Genomic DNA, 24309 nt, shown 5'->3' on the forward strand with positions numbered 1-24309 from the left:
GAACAGTCCGAGATGCACCTGGACCAAAGATTAATCTCCAAAGTTACATCATACCAGAGTGTAATACAGCTTTACTGCTGCTCTTACTTTCCACAGTAATGAATAAATCACTCCACCTCAAAAAAGAGCTGCAGTGAAAACATACGGACTAAACAGCTGTCCGTCACGTTAACAGAACATGTGAATAAAAACTCATGTGTATGTTTTCCCCCAAAAGTTCTATCTATAGGCTTCTCTGAGAAAGTGGACCACAAGTGGACTTACACACTGCATCTCACGCTGGCTGAAGATCCGTGGCAGCAGGAACATCCGGAGGGGAACAGTGAGGATGAGCAAGAAGGGAAAAGCTAACGAGGCCACAGTGGTCATGACAGCCCAGAGAACAGCCAAACACACTATCTGGAACACTGTGAAAAGGTGCATCCGTAGAGTGCGCACCTGAAACAGACAGATCAAAACAATAGTGATGGAATGATGATGAAATACTGCCATGGTGCTCAAGGTGCTTAAAACCAATACTGATAATGATCAATAATATAGTAAATAAATTAAAAAATAAATCTTAAAAACTTACATTGACTTCTAAAAAAGTTAAAAATGTTTTATTTCTTGCATTTTGGACGACAGTAAGAATTTACATTTTTCAAAGTTCCAATAGTGCACATAGTGTAATATACAGACGTGTTCACAAGTACAAGTCAAGTCTCAAGCCTCATGTCTCTTCTGTTTGTGAGCTGTGTCTGCTGCTATCCTGTCTGCTAAGAATACTGCACAGCTAAATCTAAGACATTTAAAACATTTGCTGCATTATAAACAACATGGAAAATTAAGTGTGTTAATTGGACTTTTATTATAGTAATAAGATCTGGATGATATTGGTAACGTGTGACAAAGCTAATTAATCATTGTTTTAATTAACTCAGTAACTTTTTGCCTGTGCTTCTTTTGTCTGTGCCGTCTTGTTTGAAGTTCTTATAACTAAGAACTAACAGCTCTACAAAAACGGCATGCGTTATAACACACTGAAGAACTAAACGTTACAAAAGAGTGAGGCTGCTTTCAGAGTTTCCTTAATATTAATAGGCCAAAAATAGAAAACATGATTGTTTCCAATACACAAAACACAGTTCTTAAATGCCCCTGAAGTCTGAGTTGTAAACTGGAGTCCCCATCTCTGCTAATGTACACAAATATCTACCAGGATCAAAAGTAAGCTATTAAAAAAATTCAAACAACACAATCTCCTCTGAACATGTGATAAAACTAGACCTCAGGGTGCATCACTCAGAGTTGGAATGGTGGCAAGGGGCTTATACTCAGACCTTCAAGAGGTTGCAGTTTTAGGCTGGTATTTATTTAGAAGTAAACAGAATATAAAGTGGAATGTTTCTCTGATTTTGACTGATTCTCTGTTTACTGACTTTTTTATTCAACCCACTCATTAGGACTCTATCACTAGTGATGCCCAACACCAGGAAGGTGAAGACAAGCACATGCCTCCTCCGAGACATGTGAAGTCAGCCACTGCCTCTTTGGAGTGATAAGGAGAGAGAGTGCCATCTACCCACCCAGAGAGGGCAAGGCCAATTGTGCTCTCTCAGGGCTTTGGTAGCCGATGGCAAGCTACATGAACAAGACTCGAACCAGCGATCTCCTGATCATAGTGGCAGCTGGACCGCTGGACCACTCGGAACCCTATATAAATAAAGTTGAGTTGATAATTATCAGTATTAAAAGTGCAGCGTTGATTCATTTTATTGTAACTTTGTATGTAACAGCCATGTTTGTACAGAACTCTGTCATATATAAGCCAGGTCCTGACGGGTTCTGACCTTGCGAACGTAGGTGTGGTCTGGGTGGTATTTTGGAGGCATTAGCAGCAGCATCATGCGCTCAGTCAGCTGGATGCCGTTGAGCGACATCACTCCCATATAGAGGAAAATGCCAAAAAGCACAGCAATAGGGATCTGTCTCAAAACATCTCCAATCACGATGGAGAGACCTGTGCAGTTACAGAGAGAGGTGAGGGACAAAAACAAGCACATGGTTAACAATTAAGATAAACAGAAACTTCCCCAAATTCTCCTTTTTTAATTCAGATTCCAAACATGAATAAATAATAAACTTACCAACAAGAAGTGCTACCAGAAATCCAGTCACTCTCTGCTCCTTTACTTCCTGAATGCGTGGTTTATCTCCAGGGGCGACAGCCTTGCTCATGACTGTAAGGGCATTGGTGTGCGTCACAGAGCGCACTGTGGCAGCAGCCAACCATGGCAGCCCAAACAGCGCCGACATCCCCCCCACAGCCACGATGATCAGCAGGTCCAAGTGAAAACCAGAACCCTTCACCAGCATCCTCTCTTTCTTACTCACAATAAGACTAAAACAAGAAAGAGAAAGAGAGAGGTGTTACAGCCACAGAAATAAATTGCGTAAAAAGCGTATCAGAAAGTGAGAGAAAGAACTACTGTAAAGAATTACAGTGTTGCCTAAAAATATTCTGCATAAATTTGACCTAGCTTTGAGTGACGGAAGAACGTGTATCTTTATGATTAGCAGATCATTTAAAAGTGATTGTTTGCTTGTTTGGGTTTTGTGCCATATCAGCAACATTAAGGCTATTTTATGGCATCAACATTGTTCATGACTTGAGCATCACAGACTTAAATCATTGTCTTCAAAGACTTCCAGAAAATTAAGTACTTTAGGTGGTGGATGTGTTTAATAGTTTGAGGAGTATCACAGAGACGGCAGGCTGGAGTCTGTTCACCAACCAGGAGGTGGCGGTGGGTAAGAGCAGTATGTCCAATTCGGCACCTAGTCATGATTGTCTGATCTTGTCTATTAGGGAAGTCCATATTGCATTTAATATTAATGATTGGGATATTTCATACAGTTTATTTTGTGGATTGCTGGACCATTTATAAGTGAAATTACAGTCAGACGTTTTCGATCAATGCTATGATGATCAGGTGTGGGTGGGCGGAGAGTTCTTTCTAACCAAGATCCATCAAAATCTAATCGAAGCACATCATGTGAAGAAGAGCTCAGAAGAGCTGTTAATGCTGGACAAAGTTACAAGACCATCGGTAATAAGTTTAGACTCCGCCAGTCCACATTTGGACAAAATTGAGCACAAATGGAGAACATTAAAGACTATTTTTACCCTTGCAATGAAAATCAGAGCAAGAGCAAAGCGTGTAATAAGGCAAGAGTTTAGAAAAGAGCACAAGGTAACTTCTAGGCAACTAAATGCCTTTCTCACATTGGTTAATGTAATAAAAACATAGCCCATCTGTGAGAGTATTGGAATGTTGGCCTATTTCGCTGTATCTGGGCAAGGAGAGCTTGCAATCATTGATGGAACAATAAATTCTGAATTATGCAGCAAATTCTAATGGAAAGTTTTGGGAGATAATACAAGAAAATAATCTTAGCACACAAGATGTTCTACCAAAGAATGGTTAAAGAAGAATAAAGGGAATGTTTAATGAGTCAAAGTCTTGACCTTAATCCAATAGAAATGCTGTTGAAGGACCTTAAACAGCAGTTAATGGGAGGAAATTCATCAACATAACAGAGCTGGGGCTTTTTTTTGCTCTTATTATCTACTTTTACAACTTTGTGAAAATCTGGTGATATTTTAGGTCAAATTTAAGCATAAAAAATGTTTATGTTAAAGGGTTCCCAAACGTTCAAGCCCCACTCTACTAACAAATCACAACTGTTACTCAAAGAGAACAAATTAACGTTTATAACGAGATTAATTAATCTGTGGGTGTCTCATACTGCCCTGCACACTTTCAACTACCTCTCCATCCACCTTCAACACAACTGATCCAGGCCAACCACTGCTTATTGAGAGTCCTTAATTAGCCGGGTCAGGAGAGGTGAAGTAAGGAACATTTAAAGATGTGTTGGACAGTGGGTTCCCGTGTAAAGGATTAGGAAGCGGTTAATGAGTTCCTGTGCTTGAGAGATTAAGGTGAGAAGGAAGGTCATGGAGTCTCACGTGGTGATCTGCGTCTCCATGAAGATGAGGATGAAGACGAGCAGGGCAGGCAGGAAACTAGCAGCCATCATCCAGATGGGGAAATTGCCGTCGGATCCCAGCGGGTGGATCACCCAGCCACGTTTATCTGGGCTGGTCACGCTAAAGCCATCCGGCACACTCAGTTTCTGTGGAGGTGGGAGCAAAAAAAAATTATGCTTAGTTTTAATATGAAGGGCTATGTCTTTTGTGTTTTTTCTATGTGGTTTGGACAGTGAAGGAGTGTATGAGGATAACTGAAGTGGACAATAAACAGGGTAACTTGGTCTTGATGTACACTGACATGCTAAATGTCACAGGACATCAGATTATAAACTGATCAAATGGTGTTGCCTTAAGGAATGGCCTTGGGAACACCAATACCTGTATAAGATGTGAGGTGTTCTCTCACATTTTATTCATTGACACGCCACATAAGTCATGGGACATTGAAGATGTGCTGACCTGTAGCATGTGCATGCAGGGGCTCCTGCACTGAATATGGATGTGATTTTTACCAGAGGACAATTCTAGCCAGACGCTGCCAGTCCTCTAATCATCATTACCACCTGTAGGTGATGTTTTGCATTACAATGTGACTCTGTGAACTGAGGAATATAAAACGCCCACGCAGCTCCAAAAATGAAATGTCCCATTCGTCTGACACCCATACAGGTGTGGGCATTCCCAAGCCACCCACTGAGGTAATACTTCATAATCAAGTTACTGCATATACTGCTATCCCATGACTTTTTGAATGTCATTGTAAATGTCTATTTTCTGGTCTATTTTTATACATACGGCGCACTGGATTATAAGGCACATTATGCAACACTAGTAAGGAACAGGGGAGCAGGCTTGCCAATGGGGGGGGCGAGGCCTGTAAAGCTAAGCTAAGTAAACAAAACTGTAAAAAAAAAAAAAAAAAAAAAATGTTTAGCTGGGTGAGGAAAGCGCTTCTGTTTATTTACAGCAACCTTAGATTTTCAGATTTCCACTAAGGCTGGGTGCAGCATTAGCATTAGCAGCTAACCAGTAGCGCTTATCGCACACTGAGGAACCCTGAGTACTTTGGTAAACCAGGGCGACATTAGCTAGCGATTTGTCCAATATAGCATCTTTTAACATGGTAAACATGCAGACTGTAGTCAAATATGCTTGCCTCTGAATGGCTAAACTAAACTGAAACTCCTGTATAAACGCTGCACTTCAGCAGAGTGGCTCCTGACTGGTAGAATTCATACATAAGACACAACGGCGATTTTAAGTGCGCCTTAGTGTAAAAAATAAATACGGTAAGCTTTTCATACAAAAATTGCTGTTTTTGGTGTTTGATTAAGCACTCACCTGTGTGTAGGTGTCTTTTATGCTGTTGTCCACCAGAACCATTATGAAGATTGCAATGGGAACTCCAAAATCTCCTATCACCCTGCGAAGCTGAGGAATGAGAGAGAAATGTAATCTACTGTTTGATTTTTACTATCAGTCTTTTATCTGTGTTGGATTTTATCCTTACATTGCCAGGAAAGAAGGCACTGTTCTTGAATTTGCGCAGATAAAAGGCAATAAAGAAGGTTCCGGACATGAGCACCAGGGACAGCAGGGCGGTGTTGGGCTGGTTCAGGACTTTGACAGGCGTGTCTGCAGATCTGCTGCTGTTGCTAAGTAACAATGACGTAGTGTCATTTTCGGACGTGCTGTTGCAGGGTGTTAGAGGGTGGTCCTTGAAGATCTGTGTAAGAGATAAAGGCAGATTGAATGTCCACAAAATACTTATTACTGTCATTGTCCTCATTATTATTACACTTGTTGACAAAACAATAAATAAATAATACAACCCTTATTGCTGCAAAGGTGGGCATTCAGGCAGATATGTAAGTGATTATATATGTGGTCTGATTAGACTGGAGGTAAAAAAATAAAAATAAAAAAAAGGCTATAGGATGCAGCTATTGGTTAGTGTACCTCTTGGTGAGAGATTGTTCACTGCTAGACATGCCCCTGTGACACAGTCGAAAACATTTCGCCTGGTTGAAAGTCCAATGATATACCCCCTCTCAAACTCTGAGACAAGCAGGGTGGTCATTTAGACAAACTGCCTGTCATCTAGGCCATCTGGCGGTCTGCTACCTTCATTTTAGTTAGTAGGGGTGTCATGAATGAGAAACCTTAACTGCTACTGACTGGAACTGTAAAATTTAGGGACAAGGTTCTGTTTGGGAGCCGACAGTGGTTGAGTTAGAATATGGAAGCCTCAAGATGAGTGCTTCTGTGATTAACTAGGGAACCTTTGCATTCGACTGTCAGTTATTTTAAAGTGGCAGTCTGTATTATTTTGTTTCTAAACTGAGAGCAGAAACATTTCTGAGTGGAGAAGGGACAAAATATTGTGTTTAATTGTATCAGTGTGCTGGAATGACCATCCCTGCTAAGCCCAATACATTCATTCTAAAAACTGGGGTGTCGGGTCGCTTTTCGCGGGAGTTCTTCTGGCCACCTAATGCGTCTTTATGTACTTACATCACACATAGAGCCTCTAAAATAGAATCCGACTCAGTTTTACTGAATGCGAGCGGTTGGTGGAGCAATGGAGACTTCAGAAGGGGAACCTCAGTTGCTCATTCACTCATAGTAAAAACAAAGTGTGTAGTTGAACTGAACTTTCTGACTGAGCGCTCTCTCTGTCTCTGACTGAACATAACCTGGAATCAGATTCATCCGCTCTGAAAGGAGACCGCATCACACCCGCCCAGTTTAAAATGATTCTTCCACATGCTCTGTGCAATTAACCATTAATTAACCAGAGAGGGCACTAAATCTCCCAAATACCAAAACTTGCAGACACTATTGTAAGTTGCTTTGGACAAAAGCGTCTGCCAAATGTAATGTAATGTAATGTAACATTAGCTTCAAGTAGTGATACACGGGACACTTGTTAGCTAGCTTAGCAATATGTGCAGAACATCCTGTAGCCACATGTGATGCCTATCAAATTGTATTTTTTAGCAGTATAATGCTCACCCACACACTAAGGATTTCTCAGGAATGTCTATGCCAGATTGCAACACTTCCTTTACTTGCACAGGTGCCAGATTTATCACCTATTGAGCATTTATGGGATCTGCTGGTTTGAAGTGTGTGGAGTGTGAGGATCTACAGGCTTTAGATCTACATCTGTGGGTAAATGTGCTGCAGGATGCCATACAGAACCTGTATGCCTTCATGCCCAACTGTATCTCATCTTGTATTCACATTAGAGGCAGCTCAACAGGGGTCTAGAGTGTCCTTTAAATCGTTAAGTGTGGTTAGTGTGGATGGTGTGGCGCAGTGGATAACCCCACCCCGTGCCAGTGAGCTACTACATCATGTGTGAGGCTGGGGTTCAATTCCAGGTCTGGGTGACTATGCTATGCTACACCAATAAGAGTCCTTGGGCAAGACTCCTAAAACTGTATTGGCCCACTTCTGTATAACGAATAACCTTTTAAGTCACTCTGGATAAGAGTGTCAGCAAAATACCATAAATGTAAATATAAATGTACATTTGTCCCCAATAAATCCATCCTTTCACTTTAATATTGTAATCACTTACATATATTATCATTACATTCACACGTATACAAGATTCATTCCATTTCAACAAATCTATTGTGTGGTATATCCTTTTTTTGTCAACAGGTGTATTATAATCATTCATAATCGATATCATGTTCAAGTTCTACCTTGCCAAGCTTTGAAAAGGTCTCGTAGATGAAGATGAGGGAGATGAGGAAAGAGAAGATCTCCTGGGTGAAGCGGGAGACAAAGCGTACCAGGAAACTTCCCTCAAAAGCCACCATCAGCACCACAATGATGATCAGCCAAAACCCGATCCACACACGGCCCGTGAGGTACTCCAGTCCATAGGCTGTGCAGAACTAAAGCAAATGTATGCAGATGACAGCTGTGAGTGTGTGTGCATGCAGAGAAATGCTAATGAAAGCTCAGATGAAGGGTCATCAAGGAACCTGGTAAGACACTCACAGAAAAGAATGCTTCTTCAAACACCAGCAGCGGCCCAGAAAAGCCAACCACAAGGAGTGGCTGAGCCCCCAGCACACAGAACACTAGCCCCTGCATTGAAGTGGCGATGATGAGCTCTGAGACACCAATCAACCCTCCAGTCTTTTCACCTGTAAGGAGGAACAGGTACTGGGTAATTACCTAATCTGTTGAACTGGTGTATTAGAGCCAGCAGAACATCAGCATTCACAGTGCAAAGCTATTCCAGGACCATAGCTGAGAACACTTTCAAAACTACAACCTTCAGAATGTTGGGATAGATAATAAAAATGCATTGTTTTTATACAGTTGCTTTGAATTTCATTTCATGGCAGATAGTATTGAAGAAATTGCAGGGAGTATTGCAATGTTACAATGTGGTAAATGCTTAACTGTCTAATATTTTTGCAATGTTGTGCAGGCAAAAAAAAATGCAGAAATGGATGTATATTAACAAATAAAATTAGGTTGATAAAACAAAAAATATCTTGGGTTTAAAAAGAGACCAAGTCAAAATAGGAAACACTGCATTTTCCATACCATCCCAAATTTTCCTGATTTTTGATTGTACAAATTTATTAAAATGTTAAATTTTTTTATGTGTAATCAACTAACCCAAAAGTCCTCCAAATGTGATAGCAGGAGAAAGGGCAGCAAAGTAAATGAATATGATGGCAGCCATGCACTGAGGGTTGAGTGCATCCTTAAAGTCACTGAGGTATTTGGGGTAGCGGTTCCTTGCGTCCCTGATGGCCCCACCAAACAAGCGTCCTGTCCTCTGGAGAGGATCGGCTCGAGGTTTAAATGGAGGCAAAAGAGCTGAATAAAAAAACACAAAAAAGAGAAAAACATGTTGAAAAGGAAAGAGAGGAGGAAAGTAAAAGCAATGTGTGGCTTTAACTTGTACCTTCATCCTCAGGGCTCTTGGGCTCCTTGGCCTGTAGTTTAACCTCTTGCTCATGTCTCTTGCGAAGCATCTCTCTCTGGAAGCGAGCCACAGAGTGCAGAAGCTCATCTCCACCCACTTCAGACGGAGGAAGCACGATACTGCAGTCCAAGAAGCTGTTAATGGCAGTCAGCAGGTCCTGCCGCTCATCTGCCAGATATGCCGCCTCGTGAAAGTGCTGGAAAACACCAGCAAAAAAAGACCAAAAGTGGCAAATTAATTACGTAGTCCTTTCATTAAATAAAAGGCGGTGATCTTGAACAAGACTATAACTCTGTCATGTGGAAGGAAGGCCTTGTTCAAATGTGTCCAGCTGGATTACGTCCAGCTTGTGATGTGATGTACTGTTCATCTATTCAGTATAAATAGTTCTGTTCAATTTGTCTGGGACAAGTTCCAAAACAAACACCATTGTCAAGCTACAGCTCCTGTTGCTGTTGCTCAAATCCAAGTATAATACTGTAAAGCTGAAGTCAATTAATCTCCATAATCTTACCTTATCAGACATAAGGGTGGATATGGAGCGACCAATCTGGTGATAATCCATGTTGGCGATGGGCGGGCCCAAGAGGACGAAGAGGAACCGCACTGGTATAGGCACCTCCAGAACCGACTCCAACAAAACTGCCTCCTGCAGACGCACAAAAGCCATGGACGGCTGGTCCAGAAAGTCCACACTGCCTGTAGACACAGATTGTTTATTTTTTTAATAATGATTTATACAGTGCAAAATAATAATTTCCTAAAACAATGAGGTGCAAATTACCTATTATATCAGTTGTGGGACTTAGTTCAGTGAAATAGATAAACTGGAGAAGTTTAAGTTAAAATGTTATTTTTTGGTTCAATTTTTGGGGGTTTACTTGGTACAAAAATGTTTTTTTTTTTGTTTTTTTTTTAACAATTTAATGTTATAATGACTCTATATCGATGTAATAGCTTTGGTATCATTGCCCAACCCAGCATATTTCAGTTTGACATTGTTTATTATTTGTTGATTATATTAGTATATTAAAATAAAAAAAGTTTTAAGCATTTCTACCATTTCACTGTTTTACATTAGAAACCGCTCTTTAAGTGTGTTGGTCAATTTCTTGCATCTGGCTTCCCTTTTGGACAGCTAAGTTAAAAACTGACCAATAGGTTCAGGTTTACATGTTTTTTACAGTTAAACAACATAATCAGAATAAGACAAACAATACCAAGATCAGACAGGATCATCATTAAAAAAAAACATATTTTTGATGTTTTAGAGCATCTGCACTGTAAAAAATCACCAACAGCTGATATTGTCAAATACAATTATAAAACAAAATCAGATTGGCAGTTACGGAGGGGAAAAATGCACATGTGCAAAAGCATTTTTAATTCAAAAATGGTAATAAGCAAATTACATGGCCATACATTTTTAAACTCTGGTTTACCATATAACTGGATACTGCTGCAACCCTTGTAGCACGTCCAATTACGTATTATCCGTTGTTACAAATGGCTAAAAATACATAAATTACTTAAGAGAGAAATAGAAGCCAACTGACCCACAAGCACAACTGTAGCCTCTGCATTTTCTGGAATCTTTTCCAGAAGCTTGAGCTCATGCTTGGATTTGGACCGGTGCATTCCCAAAGCTGGAGGAATGTCTTTCTGTAGGAACACAGAGGATACAGTCATATTTACAGACACAGAGACATAATTAGTCTGCATCAAACACACACATACATACACACATACATACATATATACATACACTGCCTGGTCAAAAAAAGTTGTCACCTGGATTTAAGTAAGTAAATGATGTGGGGTTGATGCTGCAGTTGGTCTGCAGGTCTAGGTTCAGCAACAGTATGTGCTGAAAGAATGAGGTCAGCTGACTACCTGAATATACTGAATATAGACCAGGTTATTCCATCAATTGATTTTAGGAGTCCAGACCTTAACCTCATTGAGAATCTTTGGGACGTGCTGGAGAAGACTTTGTTTAGTGGTCAGACTCTACCATCATCAATGCTGTAAGATCTTGGTGAAAAATTAATGCAACACTGGTTTGAAGTAAATCTTGTAACATTGCAGAAGCTTATTGAAACAATTCCACAGTAAATGCTTGCTGCAATCAAAGCTAAAGGCGCTCCAATCAAATATTAGAGTTTGTGAGCTTTTTTTGGTGCTGACTTTTTTTTGTCTAGGCCGTGTATATATACATAACTGCATGCGGTACCTCATTCTTCTCAATATCGACGCGAGTGTGAGACTCTGAGTCGCCGGATCCTGCTATGAGAGGGTCTGTGGCGGAAGGTTCTGGAGGGGCGATGTGGTTGTTGCTGTGGTGATGGGTCATCAGAGAGGCCAGACTGCCTGCAGAGATGTTCCTGTGGAAGGAGGTGTGCTCCTTCCCGTCACTCGGGTGACTGATGGGAGAGATGACAGCAGGTGAGTATTAGTCACACCTCACAGACTGACTGTGTTAGAAGGGTGTGTGTGTGTGTGTGTGTGAGTGCACATGCACTGACCTGTGTTTGAGCAGCAGAGCTCGCAGCACATTCGATCGGTCTTCAGCTCGGATCTGGTCAGAGATGATCATCTGTTCCACCACTTGGTGAGCAATGCCCGGCAGGGTCCTCTGGTCCAGGTCCAGCAGAACAGCACCTGTTTCAAATACAGCCAAGATCAGTCCACACAATCCCATTCAAACCAGCTCCAGCACAGCATGTATAAATCAGCACAGTAAATCAGCTCTGACTCTGAGACCATTCAAACTGATTACAGTTTCAAGAAATTGTTAGAATTTAAAAAAATAGTTCTAAAAATTGGCGGTGTAATGATATACACAAAATGATGATGCAATTACCTTTACAATAATAAGATAATTCAATATTTCTGATATTGAACAAACTATAATGAATAAAAGTAAATATTGTAATAATTTTGTATAATCTGTTAATAAGATCGGAGGGCTGCATCTAAATTTCATCAGATGTGTTTCAGTTCTAGTCAATGTTTGTGCTTCCACCGGGTTGTAGCTGGCTCTGTCACAGCTGCGACGCACTGGAACCTCCACAGCAAATACACAGAGCTTCTAGCTTTTCGTACGATGTAGCACAACACATAACATTACAATGGGAAGAGGCAGGCCTGAAGTCAACATGTCAAATGTACTTTAGGCATCATTTCCTCCATTGAGAAAAAAAAAAAAAACTATTTGTTTTATATATTTGTACCATTTCCAACAAGAACAAACTTTATTAACAAGGCTTTGAATTTCCAAACATTTCAAAAAGACTCAAAATAAATGTTTAGTTTCTTATCAGTTGAGTATATAATTATAAATATTGCACTTATCCATGGTTGACTCAGAACTTTTACAAAAACGGCAGATCAGCAGGTCAGCGCGGAGTAGTTCTGCTACTCCTCTGAATGGAAACTGTTTTATAGTTCTCTTTATAGAAAAAACATTCTGCTATATCATTTGATTATTCAGGAGATCTCATGACTGTCCAGCGGAGCTTCGCTGCTGCGCACCACAGTCGCAACCACTGGTTACTGACAGACAGTGGAGGACGGAGTGGACATGCAGTGCTGCTGTTCCACAATGCACATGCATACAGTGGAATTTAGGGGTGATGTCTGTTGTACATAACTTTGCTAGAATGTGGTGATGACTAAAGAATGTAGAAAAGAATAAACAGCGCAGTGTGCAGATGCGCCCATCCCCATATGTTTCTATAACAAAACACTCAAAATCATCACTAGTGTCTAATTCCAATGGTTAGTTTTAGGCACATTTTTTATTTTTTCATAGAAATCCGAATTTAACATTTAGTTTTATTGTGAGAAGGCTGAGTTACAATTAAAAATGATTAAAAGACTAGGCTAAAACACACTGTAAGATAACTAGCTAGTTAATTTTGCAGTTATTGATCATGTGATAGTTTATTAGCCAGTATAACCTAATAAGTTGTTAAAGCCAGCCCTGTGCTTACCGTGTGAGATGGTCCTGCGGAGCTCCAGCAGGCTGCGGAAGGACAGCGAGGCTACATGAGGTTTACCCCAGCGATCAGTCTCCTCCTCCACATCCTCTTCAAACTTGATCCAGCGAGCAGTCTCTCTCCACTGCATCTCCTGATTCTTATCCATCACCAGCTCGTTCAGCTCCACAAACACCTGAGAAACACCACAAACACCTTTATAGACAAACAATGCCACCATATCACAGAATTGCTAATCTTTTAACATTTTTGTCACCATATTTACCTTGGTTTGACCGATTGAGATCTGAGACCTAAAGCAGAGCTTGATGGATTAAAGCTGCTGTAGATGTGAGAGTTTCCAGAATTCTATTTGGATTTTAGTTTATTAATAACGCTGGCAAATGCATCCTTTCCACAAAGCAAGCTCTTACACCTGCTCAGTTCTGCACTGCAGACATTAGTACCTCTCACAATCTGAGGGAAATCTTAGTTATCATGCTGTGACTCTCACATCAGCCCAGACCAGGCCAGAATGTCCAAACATTAAATCTGTAGGCCATGTCTTTAGAACGTAGCCACAATTTAGCACATGCAAAGGGTGCACACACTTTAGTCATGGTGGAGGTTAGAAACAAACTGGTAAACGTGAACATATAGAAGCCCAAGCAGACCACGGCACTCCTAAATGACAAGTGGCCGTACCTTTAGCTGCCGGACCTTTCGGACCTTGCTGTATCCCGCAGCACGATGCCACCATTTCCTATGCTGGAAACAGCAGCGTGTGTGAGCCATCTTAACCCTACAGTGGCCTTCACTCACTAACTGATTCAAGACACTGAATCCTAAATCCAGGGGTAGGACAATAAAACTGAAACACCTGGTTTTAGACCACAATGATTTATTGTCCTGACTAACAGATTTAGTAGAAACAGGAGAGTTGAGGTGCACATTGAATTCTGCCGTGATTTGGAAAGCCGTGTTTTTTTTTTTTTTTTTTTTTGGATACAATCCGGGTTAGCACCCGAACATCCCTTTCAGACAGCTTCCTCTTTCAGCATCCACAGTTAATCCTGTTGGATGTGGTTCATCCTCTGGTATGTCACCCATAATGTTGTTTAAATTGCAAAATTTTGAGCAAAACTTTGCTCGTACCCTGCTAATTGAACCTTCACACTCTGCTCTTACTGGTTCAATGTGCAGTTAATGAAGATCGTCCACCAGGCTGCTCCAATTAAGCCATGAAACCTCCCACACGACAGGTGTTTTAGTTTTATTGTCCAACCCCTGCATATACCTCTTAAGCCACCAGACTCAGATTAAAAGGAAACATTTAATTTCAATGGTTTAAGAATGTATCTGGCATTATACCATGCAAGGACCATCATCATGTAAGGAGATGTAAGCGTCATAATCTTGTGTATACTTGTTACACTATACTTGCTTTGTTGGCTCCAACGGCTGGACAATTATTTAATTTTTCCCATACTAACCCAGACATATTTCTGAATATTGATGCTAAAGTCAAAATTAAATCAGAAAAATTCAGTGAGCAGCTCATTCATGTTTGTTTCTTATAGCAGGAACATGACTATATTATATTTTAAGGTTAAAATCCTGATGTAACATAAATAACACAAATTTAACATTTTGTTGTAGAAATTGTCAGAACTAGTTCTATATAATTAATTAAAGTATAAAGCATTTGAATTGCTAAATGTGAAGAAACAGAAAATAACATAGCTGCAGAAGCAAATAATCCACATTAAAAAGGAGCGAGTTTCATCTCCAAATCAGCACTTCTATATTCTGTAAGTAAAGTCACAAGATCACAGATTCACACACTCTCATGTGATGATCTCAGGATGTTCAGTATATGTCCCTTTAAGAAACTTAAAGTTAAAGTAAAGGAAAGAGTTCTGTAAGGAACTTACACAAATTCTAAAGGCTTCCATCACCATGGACAGTTTCGGGTTAATATATAACAAGACAGGAAATCTTTTAGAAACATCAATGTTCCAATATTTTTGATATGGGTTGAATTAAGCATAAATGGGAAAAAGTTTAAGTAGGACAGTTCCTCTGAGCCATAGCTGTGAAACCATAAATTTAAAATAAACACCTTCAATAATACAGAAAGTAAATATTGATTTAAATACTTTAGAGCAGTTTTGTCTGTCACTGACTGACATTCATTACAGGGTGCAATACACAAATTAGCAAATAAATTATTCAGATGGTTGTAGGTACAGACATCTGCTGTTGATATTCTTGCCAGTGTGGCTTTGATATTGTTCATAACAGACATATATTGATCGCATTGACCAAAATTAAGAAATATACTGTGATTTAAATTTTGTGATGTGGGCATCAAACTACGGCTGCGTGATAATGCAAAAGAAAATAATAAATAAATAAATAAATAAATAAATAATAATAATCTTTAATTTTTCAAATGTATAAGCTATTCTCGATTACGATTTAGATTTTTTTGTTCTTACATAACTTCAATCTTTTATTTGTAAACAGACAGCAACATTTAAAGTGATGCACATGATATTGTTTCCTTTACATTTAATTTCATTTATAAATTTTTTTTGCAGTCTCCTTAAACTTAAATGCAGTTTTTTTTTATTAAATATGGTGCAAACATAATCTCCTTGTATTTTAGTTAAGAAAAAGAGTCAAATATGAAAATTACTGCCACAAGTGAGCCCATGTGTATAAACAGCAGGTAATATTGTAAGAATTCACAGTGGATCATCCTGTGCCTCCTGCACGTTACACTGGCCCCGCCCTGCCCCTTGACCAAACCACGCAGAACATTTCCTACAGTTAGAATGCATCTCACTAGAAAATCCCCACACTCCATCTGTGAGAGGGCAGATTCTTGTAATGTCTGAACCTGACAGACCAGAGTTTATGTAAAAATGATAAAGAAAAAGATATGTTTTTTTCTTCAAAAATTTATCAAATTTAAGAAACATATAAAAGATAAAAGAATAGTAATATACTAAGTAGGGCTGGGTATCATTTTAAAATTAGCAATATTGTTACTAAAACAAAACCTGGAATTTGATACCAATACCCAAACTTTTATTCGATACCTTCTTCTAAATTGTAACCAAAAATAACCAAATGCAATAATTACTCTCACACAACATATTAATTTAGCAGCCTACATGAGTAATATCTTTCTTATACTATCACTATGAGAGCATACCATACTTGTCTGCCTAAAATACAAATCTATTTCCCTAAGCCTATATAACTGTATACATTTCAGTTTTTAAGAAAAATCAGCGTTAAGTTGGCAAATTTAAATTATATTTCTATTAGTATTGTCAATTACTTGATTAATTAAAATCATGATTCATTTTTTTTAAATGATGGTACTTCTCTGTATTATTGAGAGGGACAGTAATAATAGTGTAGTGTGGTTTGGGTCAGGCAGACTAGAACCTTTTTTTTACTGTATTATATCTCATGGTAAAGAATGAGAGTGAGAGAGAGATAGAGAGGGATAGATAGTGCCTGAGAAAGGATGTGTCGACAATTTGAAGGAAATTATGTGTTGATAATTCTTTAGAAAGAGAGTCTCTGTGTTCCAGCGGGCTTTGCACTGCCACTTAAATCAGGAGATCGCTGGTTTGAATCCTAGTCATGTAGCTTGCTGTCAGCTGCCGGAGCCCTGAGAGAGCACAATTGGCCTTGCTCTCTCTGGGTGGGTAGATGGCGCTCTCTCCCCACATCACTCCTAGGGTGATGTCAATCACAAGGCTGTGTCTGTGAGCTGATGTTTCGGAACCTAATCATTGCGCTTTCCTCAGAGCTCTGGCTACTTGGCGGAGGCAGACTTTACATGTATCAGAGAAGGCATGTGCTAGTCTTTACCCTCCTGATGTTGGGGAGTCACTAATGATAAGGGGAGTAATAATAGATGTATTGGGTAATTGGCCTTATAAATTGGGGATACAGTCCGAATTTAGACCACAACATTTCGGTTGGTATCAAATTTTGTTACCCAGCCCTAATACTAAGTGGTATTACTCCAGAACCAGGACTAGACAGAGAACCACTGGTGCAGATAAAAAGACTGCCTTCCAGACAGAAGCTCACCTCATGAGGAGTCCTGTCCAGTTTGCGGCTGCGGCCACTGGGCTCTTTGTGGTCCTTGCTGATGTGAACGACCTGGCCTTTACTGCTCTTCCTGACCAAGTGGCGCCGCACACCAGGGACATCTTCAAACCGGTGACCTTAAAAAGGAGGTAAAGAGAGAAAGACAGAGTTAGTTTCATATTAGTAGCATATCTGCCTGACGATGGCTCCAATAGTTACAACACATACATACCGTAGCTCAGATTCTAATTCTAAAGTTTGAATAATTATATACAGAATAAATCACAGCATCCTCTGAACATTCCTGCTGCTGCCCTCGCTGGACTGATCAACTGAGCTTACTAAACCTCTGGCCTCAGTCTTTAAACTCTGATGTTAGAACACGCTTCCTTCTGTCAAAGTAAACTATTGTTCAGCCAGTGATTTCAAATTAGCTGTGTGTACAGCTCTCTCTTTTACAAACACACACACACACACAAACAAAAGAAAAGTGGAAGAAGTGTGTGTACAACTGTCGTGGGCAGCTCTGGACGCTTACAAAATGCCCACATTCCTGAACGACTGCCATAGATGGTCAGATAGCAAGACTGAAGACGTGATTTATTCTAGGAGAATGCAGAGCTGCACATCAAAACAATCCTTTATTAAAATGAAGAAAAAAAAAAACAGGTCAGGTGCCTTTTGTCTTCACAGTCGCACCAGACACAGATAATTATTATTATCTATCAATTTTACTTTAAAATAATACCTCCATTATCATGCTCATGCTTTCACTGCCTGTAATAGGAAGACTTGCATCTCTATCGTTGCCTTTTTGGGTTGGAACACTACTACTAACTTTGGTGGAGCTCCATGAGACCTCTTTCCAAAAAAGTACAATGCTGCTCAACCCAGATGTATGTGGGCCGAATTTGTATTTACAGCAGTGGTGCAAAAGGGAATAATACTTTACAGCTGTAGAAGGTGCTCAGGAGCAAAAACTAACAAAAACTGATTGCTGTAAATGTTTAAATCAGAATAAATGAACACCTCACACCAAAAGTATACAAAAAATTACACAAAAGTACCTGTCAAAAGTTTAAAAAGAAACAAAAGTCAGTGAACCTGACTTTTCACTGACTGCATGAGTGGGGGTTCAAACCTGCGAAGTCCCACTCATAGTGGCAGCGCTTTAGACCGCTGGACCACTCTGGAACACTTTTAAGTCACTACATGATTTCTTATGTGTTTCTTCATAGTCTTTGTTATGACATTCATTTACAATGTAGGGAAAAAATACAAACATTGAAACGGAAGGTGTGTCCAAACCTTTGACTGGTACTGTACTACATCTGATTGAGCATGTGTTCTTTGACACATTTGAAAAGACATTCTGATCAAAAAGGCATTATTACAATTTGCTTCTAAAGACAAACATATATATGAAGTTAATGTACATCTACAAATTAACATATGAATCCAGAAAGGTGCTTTTAGGCACTTACTTTTAATGCCATCCAGGTCGACTGTGGCCAGCATCTGTGCCTCACTCTCGTCGGTGGGCATGTGCTGGTAGCGTGAGAGCTCAGTCGCCGTCAGGTCTCCGGTGCGGCGGCGCTCCTGCAGGTCGTAGCTGCGGCCCGGCTTGAAGCTGCCCTCAGGAGAGCCCAGTGGAAACACAGACGGTACAGATGATCTTCTGCCATTGGCCCGCACAACCACCGAGTCCCCATCGCTAAAAAGGTTAAAGCCACAGAAATTTTAAGAAAACATCATGAGAGATTAGCATTATTTTACAGTTACATACAGGAAACTACCTGCAAAGTTACCATACAAAAAGTTCTTACTAATACTTTTTACATTGTTAATAACCAAGTACAATTTGTAACTCTCCTTCATGCTAATCAAACTGTGCTACTTCCCATAAAAAGCAGATCTTGCTTTTATAAAGTTTACTTTACCACATGTTAAAATAACTCTAAGCAAAAGTTTAAAAAAGTGTTTGTCTGTATTCACTCACTCCGTTGTGGTGGCATCCTCTGGAGTGTTGCTGCTGGTGTGTACAGCCGACTCGGGGACAATAGAGAGCTGTCGCGATGGAGAGCCCAGGTCACTCCGAACCACGGTGGAACTGCTGGAGTCTTCATCACACACGAAGAACTGCTGACCAATGAGAGGAGAGGAGAGTGGCTTTCACCATGTGTTTGTGTATGTATATTGTGAAGTAAGAGCTTATTGTAGATCATGTCAACAAAAAATAAATAACTAATTAAGAATAGGAGGTGGACCATGTAACAGGACAATGACCCAAACCATTCCAGTAAATCCAAGGAATGGCTTAAACTCTTAATATTACTTATTATTAAATCTTAATATTACTGAGATTCTGTGGGGTAAAATAAATGGGATTTGCATTAAAGAAACCACTCCAACATTACACAGAATTCAGCATGAAGAAACCGTGAAGAAATATTTCCTCTAGAGATTATTTCTATATCTGCATAAGGTGTTCTAACTTTTCTTCACAAGACTTTTTCCATTTTTTCTCTTTCTATTTTTTTTTTCAATTTACTTACTATAAAATTCATCCCCCAATATTGTTTGAATGATTAAATATGTTAAAACAAAACAAATGTTTAAATGATGAGTTCTGTTTTTTTTTTTTTTTTTTTACTATATGACTATGTACAGGTGTATTTCGTTTTATTCATATATTGCCCAGTCCTACCAGTACTGTATGTATTGTGAGTGTTTTGCATGAGTGTGTGGAGACCTGCACTGAATCGGTGTGCACATCTGTATCTGTGTCAGGTGTAGGGGTGGTAGTGTTGCCATCTCCATCCTGCTGGCTAAAGGATTCCTCCTCTCCTTCATCCTCCTCCTCATCCTCTTCTATAGTGGGAGCGGTGCCACCGCCGCTGCTGGCCGAGCCCCTCCGATGGCCCGAGGATTTCCTCTTACGCCCATTCTTCTTCCTCCGGCCCTCGGAGGGCAGGTGCTTAGAAAGGGGGTGGTGGGTATGCAGGGAGGAGTGGCGGTGGTCTGAGAAGGGCACAAACACCAGACACTCATTAAGGACTTCACACACAGTACCAAATTACAAGAAACCCAGTCCTGCACACAAGAAAAAGCTGTTCTAAAGTTGTCATGTTCTTAGGTCTACTGTTTCCTGCTAAAAACAACTTGCTATACAAGTGGTTTACACAAGATTTTTACAATGGGTGGAACCTTGTCCACATCTGTCAGGGAAGGAGTTTACCATAACAAACACAGTTTTTTACTAAACATAATACAGGAAGGTGCCAAAATCCTGGCATCTGCAGCCTTTTTTCTGGTTACTTGAGCAACTATTGCACTGTTAATGGAGCAGAAACAAGAGTTATTGTAAATGTGAAGATATCAGAACATTATACTTTATTTGCTCATTCAAACCTAAGAAACACAGAATTAGAAGTGAAAAGATCTGACAAGATAAAAGAAAGAGCAACAGATGCTAGCCAGATTAATCCTCTCTGACAGGAGGCCGCACCACAAAGCAAGGGTGTTCTATATAACATATAGTACGCAATAATAACATGTAAAAAGATTTGTAAATACTGAACATCTTAGCTGTTTGTAGTAAAAGAAAAATGTGCACTGTTCTCATTTTCCATTATATGTCTAATAGAGACAGATTATATCTGCCAAGTATCATTTTTGAATCTAAATTCTGGATATATGAAGTGTAATATTAGTACCATGACATGTTGGATCATTGACTTTTATCAAAATCTGGTGAAAATCTCAATTACGGGTGTCTAAATCCCCAAAACCTATAGACTGTCACTTTATCGTAGCTGTGGCCGCTTATGATCGGATCATAACAATCAGTGAATCAGTATGATCATTGAAAAATGCATTTTTAACAACGTATCTCTAGACATTTAAAGTTTAACTATTTTCTGAAAAAATATGTTTTTTTTAATAAAATTGAAAGACCATTTCTCTTGAATTAACTTAACATAAATATTTTTTTTTTATAAAAAATAAAATATGGTCTTTCTTGATTTCACTTAACATAAATACTTGTTTTTATAAAAAAATATAAAATAAAGAAAGTCTTTGCTGACCTGACATATTTAACACTGTAAAACATTGAAACTGTTGTTCTCTGCTGGGCAGCAAGGAGTGGTTTTATAAAACAGAACCAGGGCCGCCGCTCTGCATACGCAGACAACGCAGCCAGCGTTAGGCCTCAACCATTTTGCAGTTGCAGGGAGCCAAATTGACTGAGAATGAAATGTGTTGAGATTATGACATTATTAAATTTAAAACCCAATGTGAATTATTTATGATACGCTCATCTTTTTTGTCTTTAAACATTGCATGGGGCACCTACTCTACTACTTAAAAGCGGCACGTTATTATTTTTGTGCATAATATAATGCCCCCACCCCTATTGCCTGAAATGGCACGGCTCGGTTTGCTCTGTTGGTTGTTGCCAGATGTGACATTTTCCAGTCAAATAAATAATCAAAAAATGCATGGAGGCGCTAAATCTTGCGCATGTTTAACCATTTTTAAAGTGTATGTGGCCATTCTTATACAAAAACTTGTCCAGTGCAATATTTGTGTAAGTTAAAAACTTAAAATAAAATAAACAAATAGGATGAAAAATCGTAACTTATCTGGCAACCTTAGTCCTAACTAAAGTAGCAACGCTACTTGAGTTTGGCAGGAGACAAGTTCACCGCGCGAAGTTGCTACTAAATGGTAATTCAACTATGAAGCGACGGTTTGAGTCTGGAGCTGAGAAGAAGAAAAAGAAGCAGAAAGATGAGGCCCATGCATCCCTTTCTGGTGAGTAACTTCGATGATAAAGGTTTAAATAGTTTTGATTACTTCATGTTCAGTGGTGTTACCTGAGCTAGTTACGTTGGCTTTGCTGATTTGGTAGCTTTAAATGCTTAACTAGAAACTAATCTGGGTATTGCAAGGCACGTGGCACGTTTGCAAATAGTAGTAGTGTAGTTTGAAGATTTTTAGTGACTTTAATAAAAAATTAATAAACAGAGTAGCCTACCTATTGACTAATGCCGTCAGTGCACTATCCAAATGGTCTGTATGACAGCAGGATCAGACAGCTCTATAGATTTTGACAGGCTGATATAAATACACCACGAATATAAACGATAATTTCATAACCTTTAAGGCTGGCTTGTGTAAATGACGTGTCCACTGCTTAAAATAGACATGCATCGTTTCATTTATTATTTATACATTATAAATAGTACTCTTGTGCTGTTCTTCACTGTTATTGGCCTTACTTATAACGTTGTAAATATTCACAGTTACATGTGTAATTTTAATAAATAGTAAAATTTTGCGTAAACCTTTTGTGTTTGTGTGTGTGTGTGTGGGGGGGGGGGGGGGGGTCTCCCTGACCAGTTATGCTTAGGGCCTCCAAAACCTTAGCAGCGGCCCTGAACAGAACTGTGTATATGGTCTAGACCAGGGATCACATATATCCGGACTGCGGTCCGGGTCCGGACCCAGACGTTGTCCAATGCGGACCCAAACCCATAAACTACTGAAAAGGATTTTATTCTGACAGCGTTTATTTAGAGCACCGGATCTTTTCTTGTCTTTACGGTATACGCGCTCTGTGACATAGTAAACTTGCAGACCAATCAAGTGTGGTGTAAAATCTTCAAACGCTCTCCTCTGCCAATCAGATCTGTGTAGACCGCTGCCCTGGGAATTGGGATGCGGTCGGGAAAAGAAGCCTTTATAAAGAGATAGGGAGCCCGAGAACTGGTGGAAAAACGAGAACAGGCGGAAACTAAAGACCTAAAGACGCCGAGCGCGAGAGAGACAGGGGAGGAATGTTTAGAGTGAAACAGTGGAGTGCGGTGAGTAAACTAGTGGTTGTACCTCATTAACAGAAGCAAGTTGTTCTGGTTATTTATGACCTGATCAACAACCCTTTTTTTGGGACAAGTAAGATGATGACACCCATGAATGTATCATCCACTGCATACATACATGCAAGCTCCTCTCAGGGGTCATAAATAGGCACCTCCCTAGATCACTGAACTCCACATTACCTGCAGATGTCTCAGCAGTGAAGCCTGGGATTCCAGACTTATTCCCCTACAAGCTCACTACATAGGATTTAACAGAGTTTCATTCCCCTCAATCCCAGCATATTATAACAATATATCTATAACCCTTTTGTTTATTCAGGATCACATTGTTAACACTTCTAGTGATTAAAATATTAGCCTGGTATTTCTCATTTTCTCACTAAGCAGAGTTTGGATCAACATGCAGTCTTTTCAGGATATTATCCTGCTTAACTCTGGCGACTTCCAAGTAACTGTCTAAGAAAAGCTCTCTGCAATGCTGTAAAGAACGAGCCACAGTTTTATGGCTCTGCGCACAGAGACATATTTTCATTTTGGTGTTGTGCGACTCGCCCAGTAATTCCAAGCTTGTGGTATGAACCACAGCAAAGGAGGAGGAATGCACAGTGCTGCTGCTCTTACACTCAAAGTCCTCCTCGTTGAAGGTGCGGTGCTGCTCGGCTGGAACACGTGGCGCTGGAGAGAGGATCTGCTGGAAGCGCTGAACTCCTAGAGTCCTATTCAGGTCCTGATCATCGTCGTCATCATCGCCATCTTCACGCCGTCGAGGGGGAAGGAGCACTGCAGCTGGCTGCAAGAAAGAGAAGAATATTAAGCATATTACAAATTACATCATAGCTTATTCATTACAGACCAAAATAATAGACTGTACATAAGATGTACGTCTAAATATGGCGTCTTGGTTGCAACAACTGCAATTAAGCTTTACCGATAACTGGCAACGAGTCTTTCACATCCCTGTGGAGGAATTTTGTTAAACCCTTCTTTACAAAATTGTTTTAATTCAGACACAATGGAGGGTTTTTGAGCATGAATGCATCTCAATCAGACTTTGACTAGCAGCAAAGCAGCCCCACCATTGTTTCACGTTCAGTATGATGTTCTTTTTCTGAAATTATGTGTTAGTCAGATTTCAGCAGTGTTTTTTGCCTTGGAACTCTCCCATGGAGACCCTTTTCGACCAGTCTCTATCTTATTATTGAACACTAACCCTAACTGAGGTGAGACCTGCAGTTCTTAAATGTTGTTCTGGGTTATTTTGTGACCTCCTTGATGAGTTGTCCATGTCCTTTTAGTGGATGGAAAATCCTTTTTTTTTTTTTT

At 39.8% G+C, this 24309-nt stretch overlaps 1 protein-coding gene across 7 annotated transcripts in view; it reads right to left on the minus strand.

The window, feature by feature from the left end:
- slc4a2a (solute carrier family 4 member 2a) overlaps positions 1-24309 on the minus strand; it is a 72711-nt gene that overhangs the window by 4119 nt on the left and 44283 nt on the right. For 4 of the 7 annotated variants that reach the window (XM_049482238.1, XM_049482237.1, XM_049482239.1 and 1 more), the window contains 21 exons: positions 23608-23776; positions 19854-20122; positions 19101-19243; positions 18586-18815; positions 17102-17238; positions 13688-13750; positions 12998-13178; positions 11528-11663; positions 11236-11425; positions 10559-10664; positions 9517-9701; positions 8982-9198; positions 8690-8893; positions 8057-8205; positions 7756-7950; positions 5550-5765; positions 5381-5470; positions 4016-4182; positions 2130-2383; positions 1833-2002; positions 265-438 (listed from right to left, as the gene is read on the minus strand). In XM_049482238.1, the coding sequence (XP_049338195.1) occupies positions 265-438; positions 1833-2002; positions 2130-2383; positions 4016-4182; positions 5381-5470; positions 5550-5765; positions 7756-7950; positions 8057-8205; positions 8690-8893; positions 8982-9198; positions 9517-9701; positions 10559-10664; positions 11236-11425; positions 11528-11663; positions 12998-13178; positions 13688-13750; positions 17102-17238; positions 18586-18815; positions 19101-19243; positions 19854-20122; positions 23608-23776 (3645 nt within the window). The remainder of the gene's footprint in view (positions 1-264; positions 439-1832; positions 2003-2129; positions 2384-4015; positions 4183-5380; positions 5471-5549; positions 5766-7755; positions 7951-8056; positions 8206-8689; positions 8894-8981; positions 9199-9516; positions 9702-10558; positions 10665-11235; positions 11426-11527; positions 11664-12997; positions 13179-13687; positions 13751-17101; positions 17239-18585; positions 18816-19100; positions 19244-19853; positions 20123-23607; positions 23777-24309) is intronic. The other 3 variants (XM_049482240.1, XM_049482241.1, XM_049482242.1) reach the window with 3 other exon arrangements.

The sequence above is a fragment of the Astyanax mexicanus genome, chromosome 8, assembly GCF_023375975.1.
Source record: "Astyanax mexicanus isolate ESR-SI-001 chromosome 8, AstMex3_surface, whole genome shotgun sequence".
Taxonomy (NCBI): domain Eukaryota; kingdom Metazoa; phylum Chordata; class Actinopteri; order Characiformes; family Acestrorhamphidae; genus Astyanax; species Astyanax mexicanus.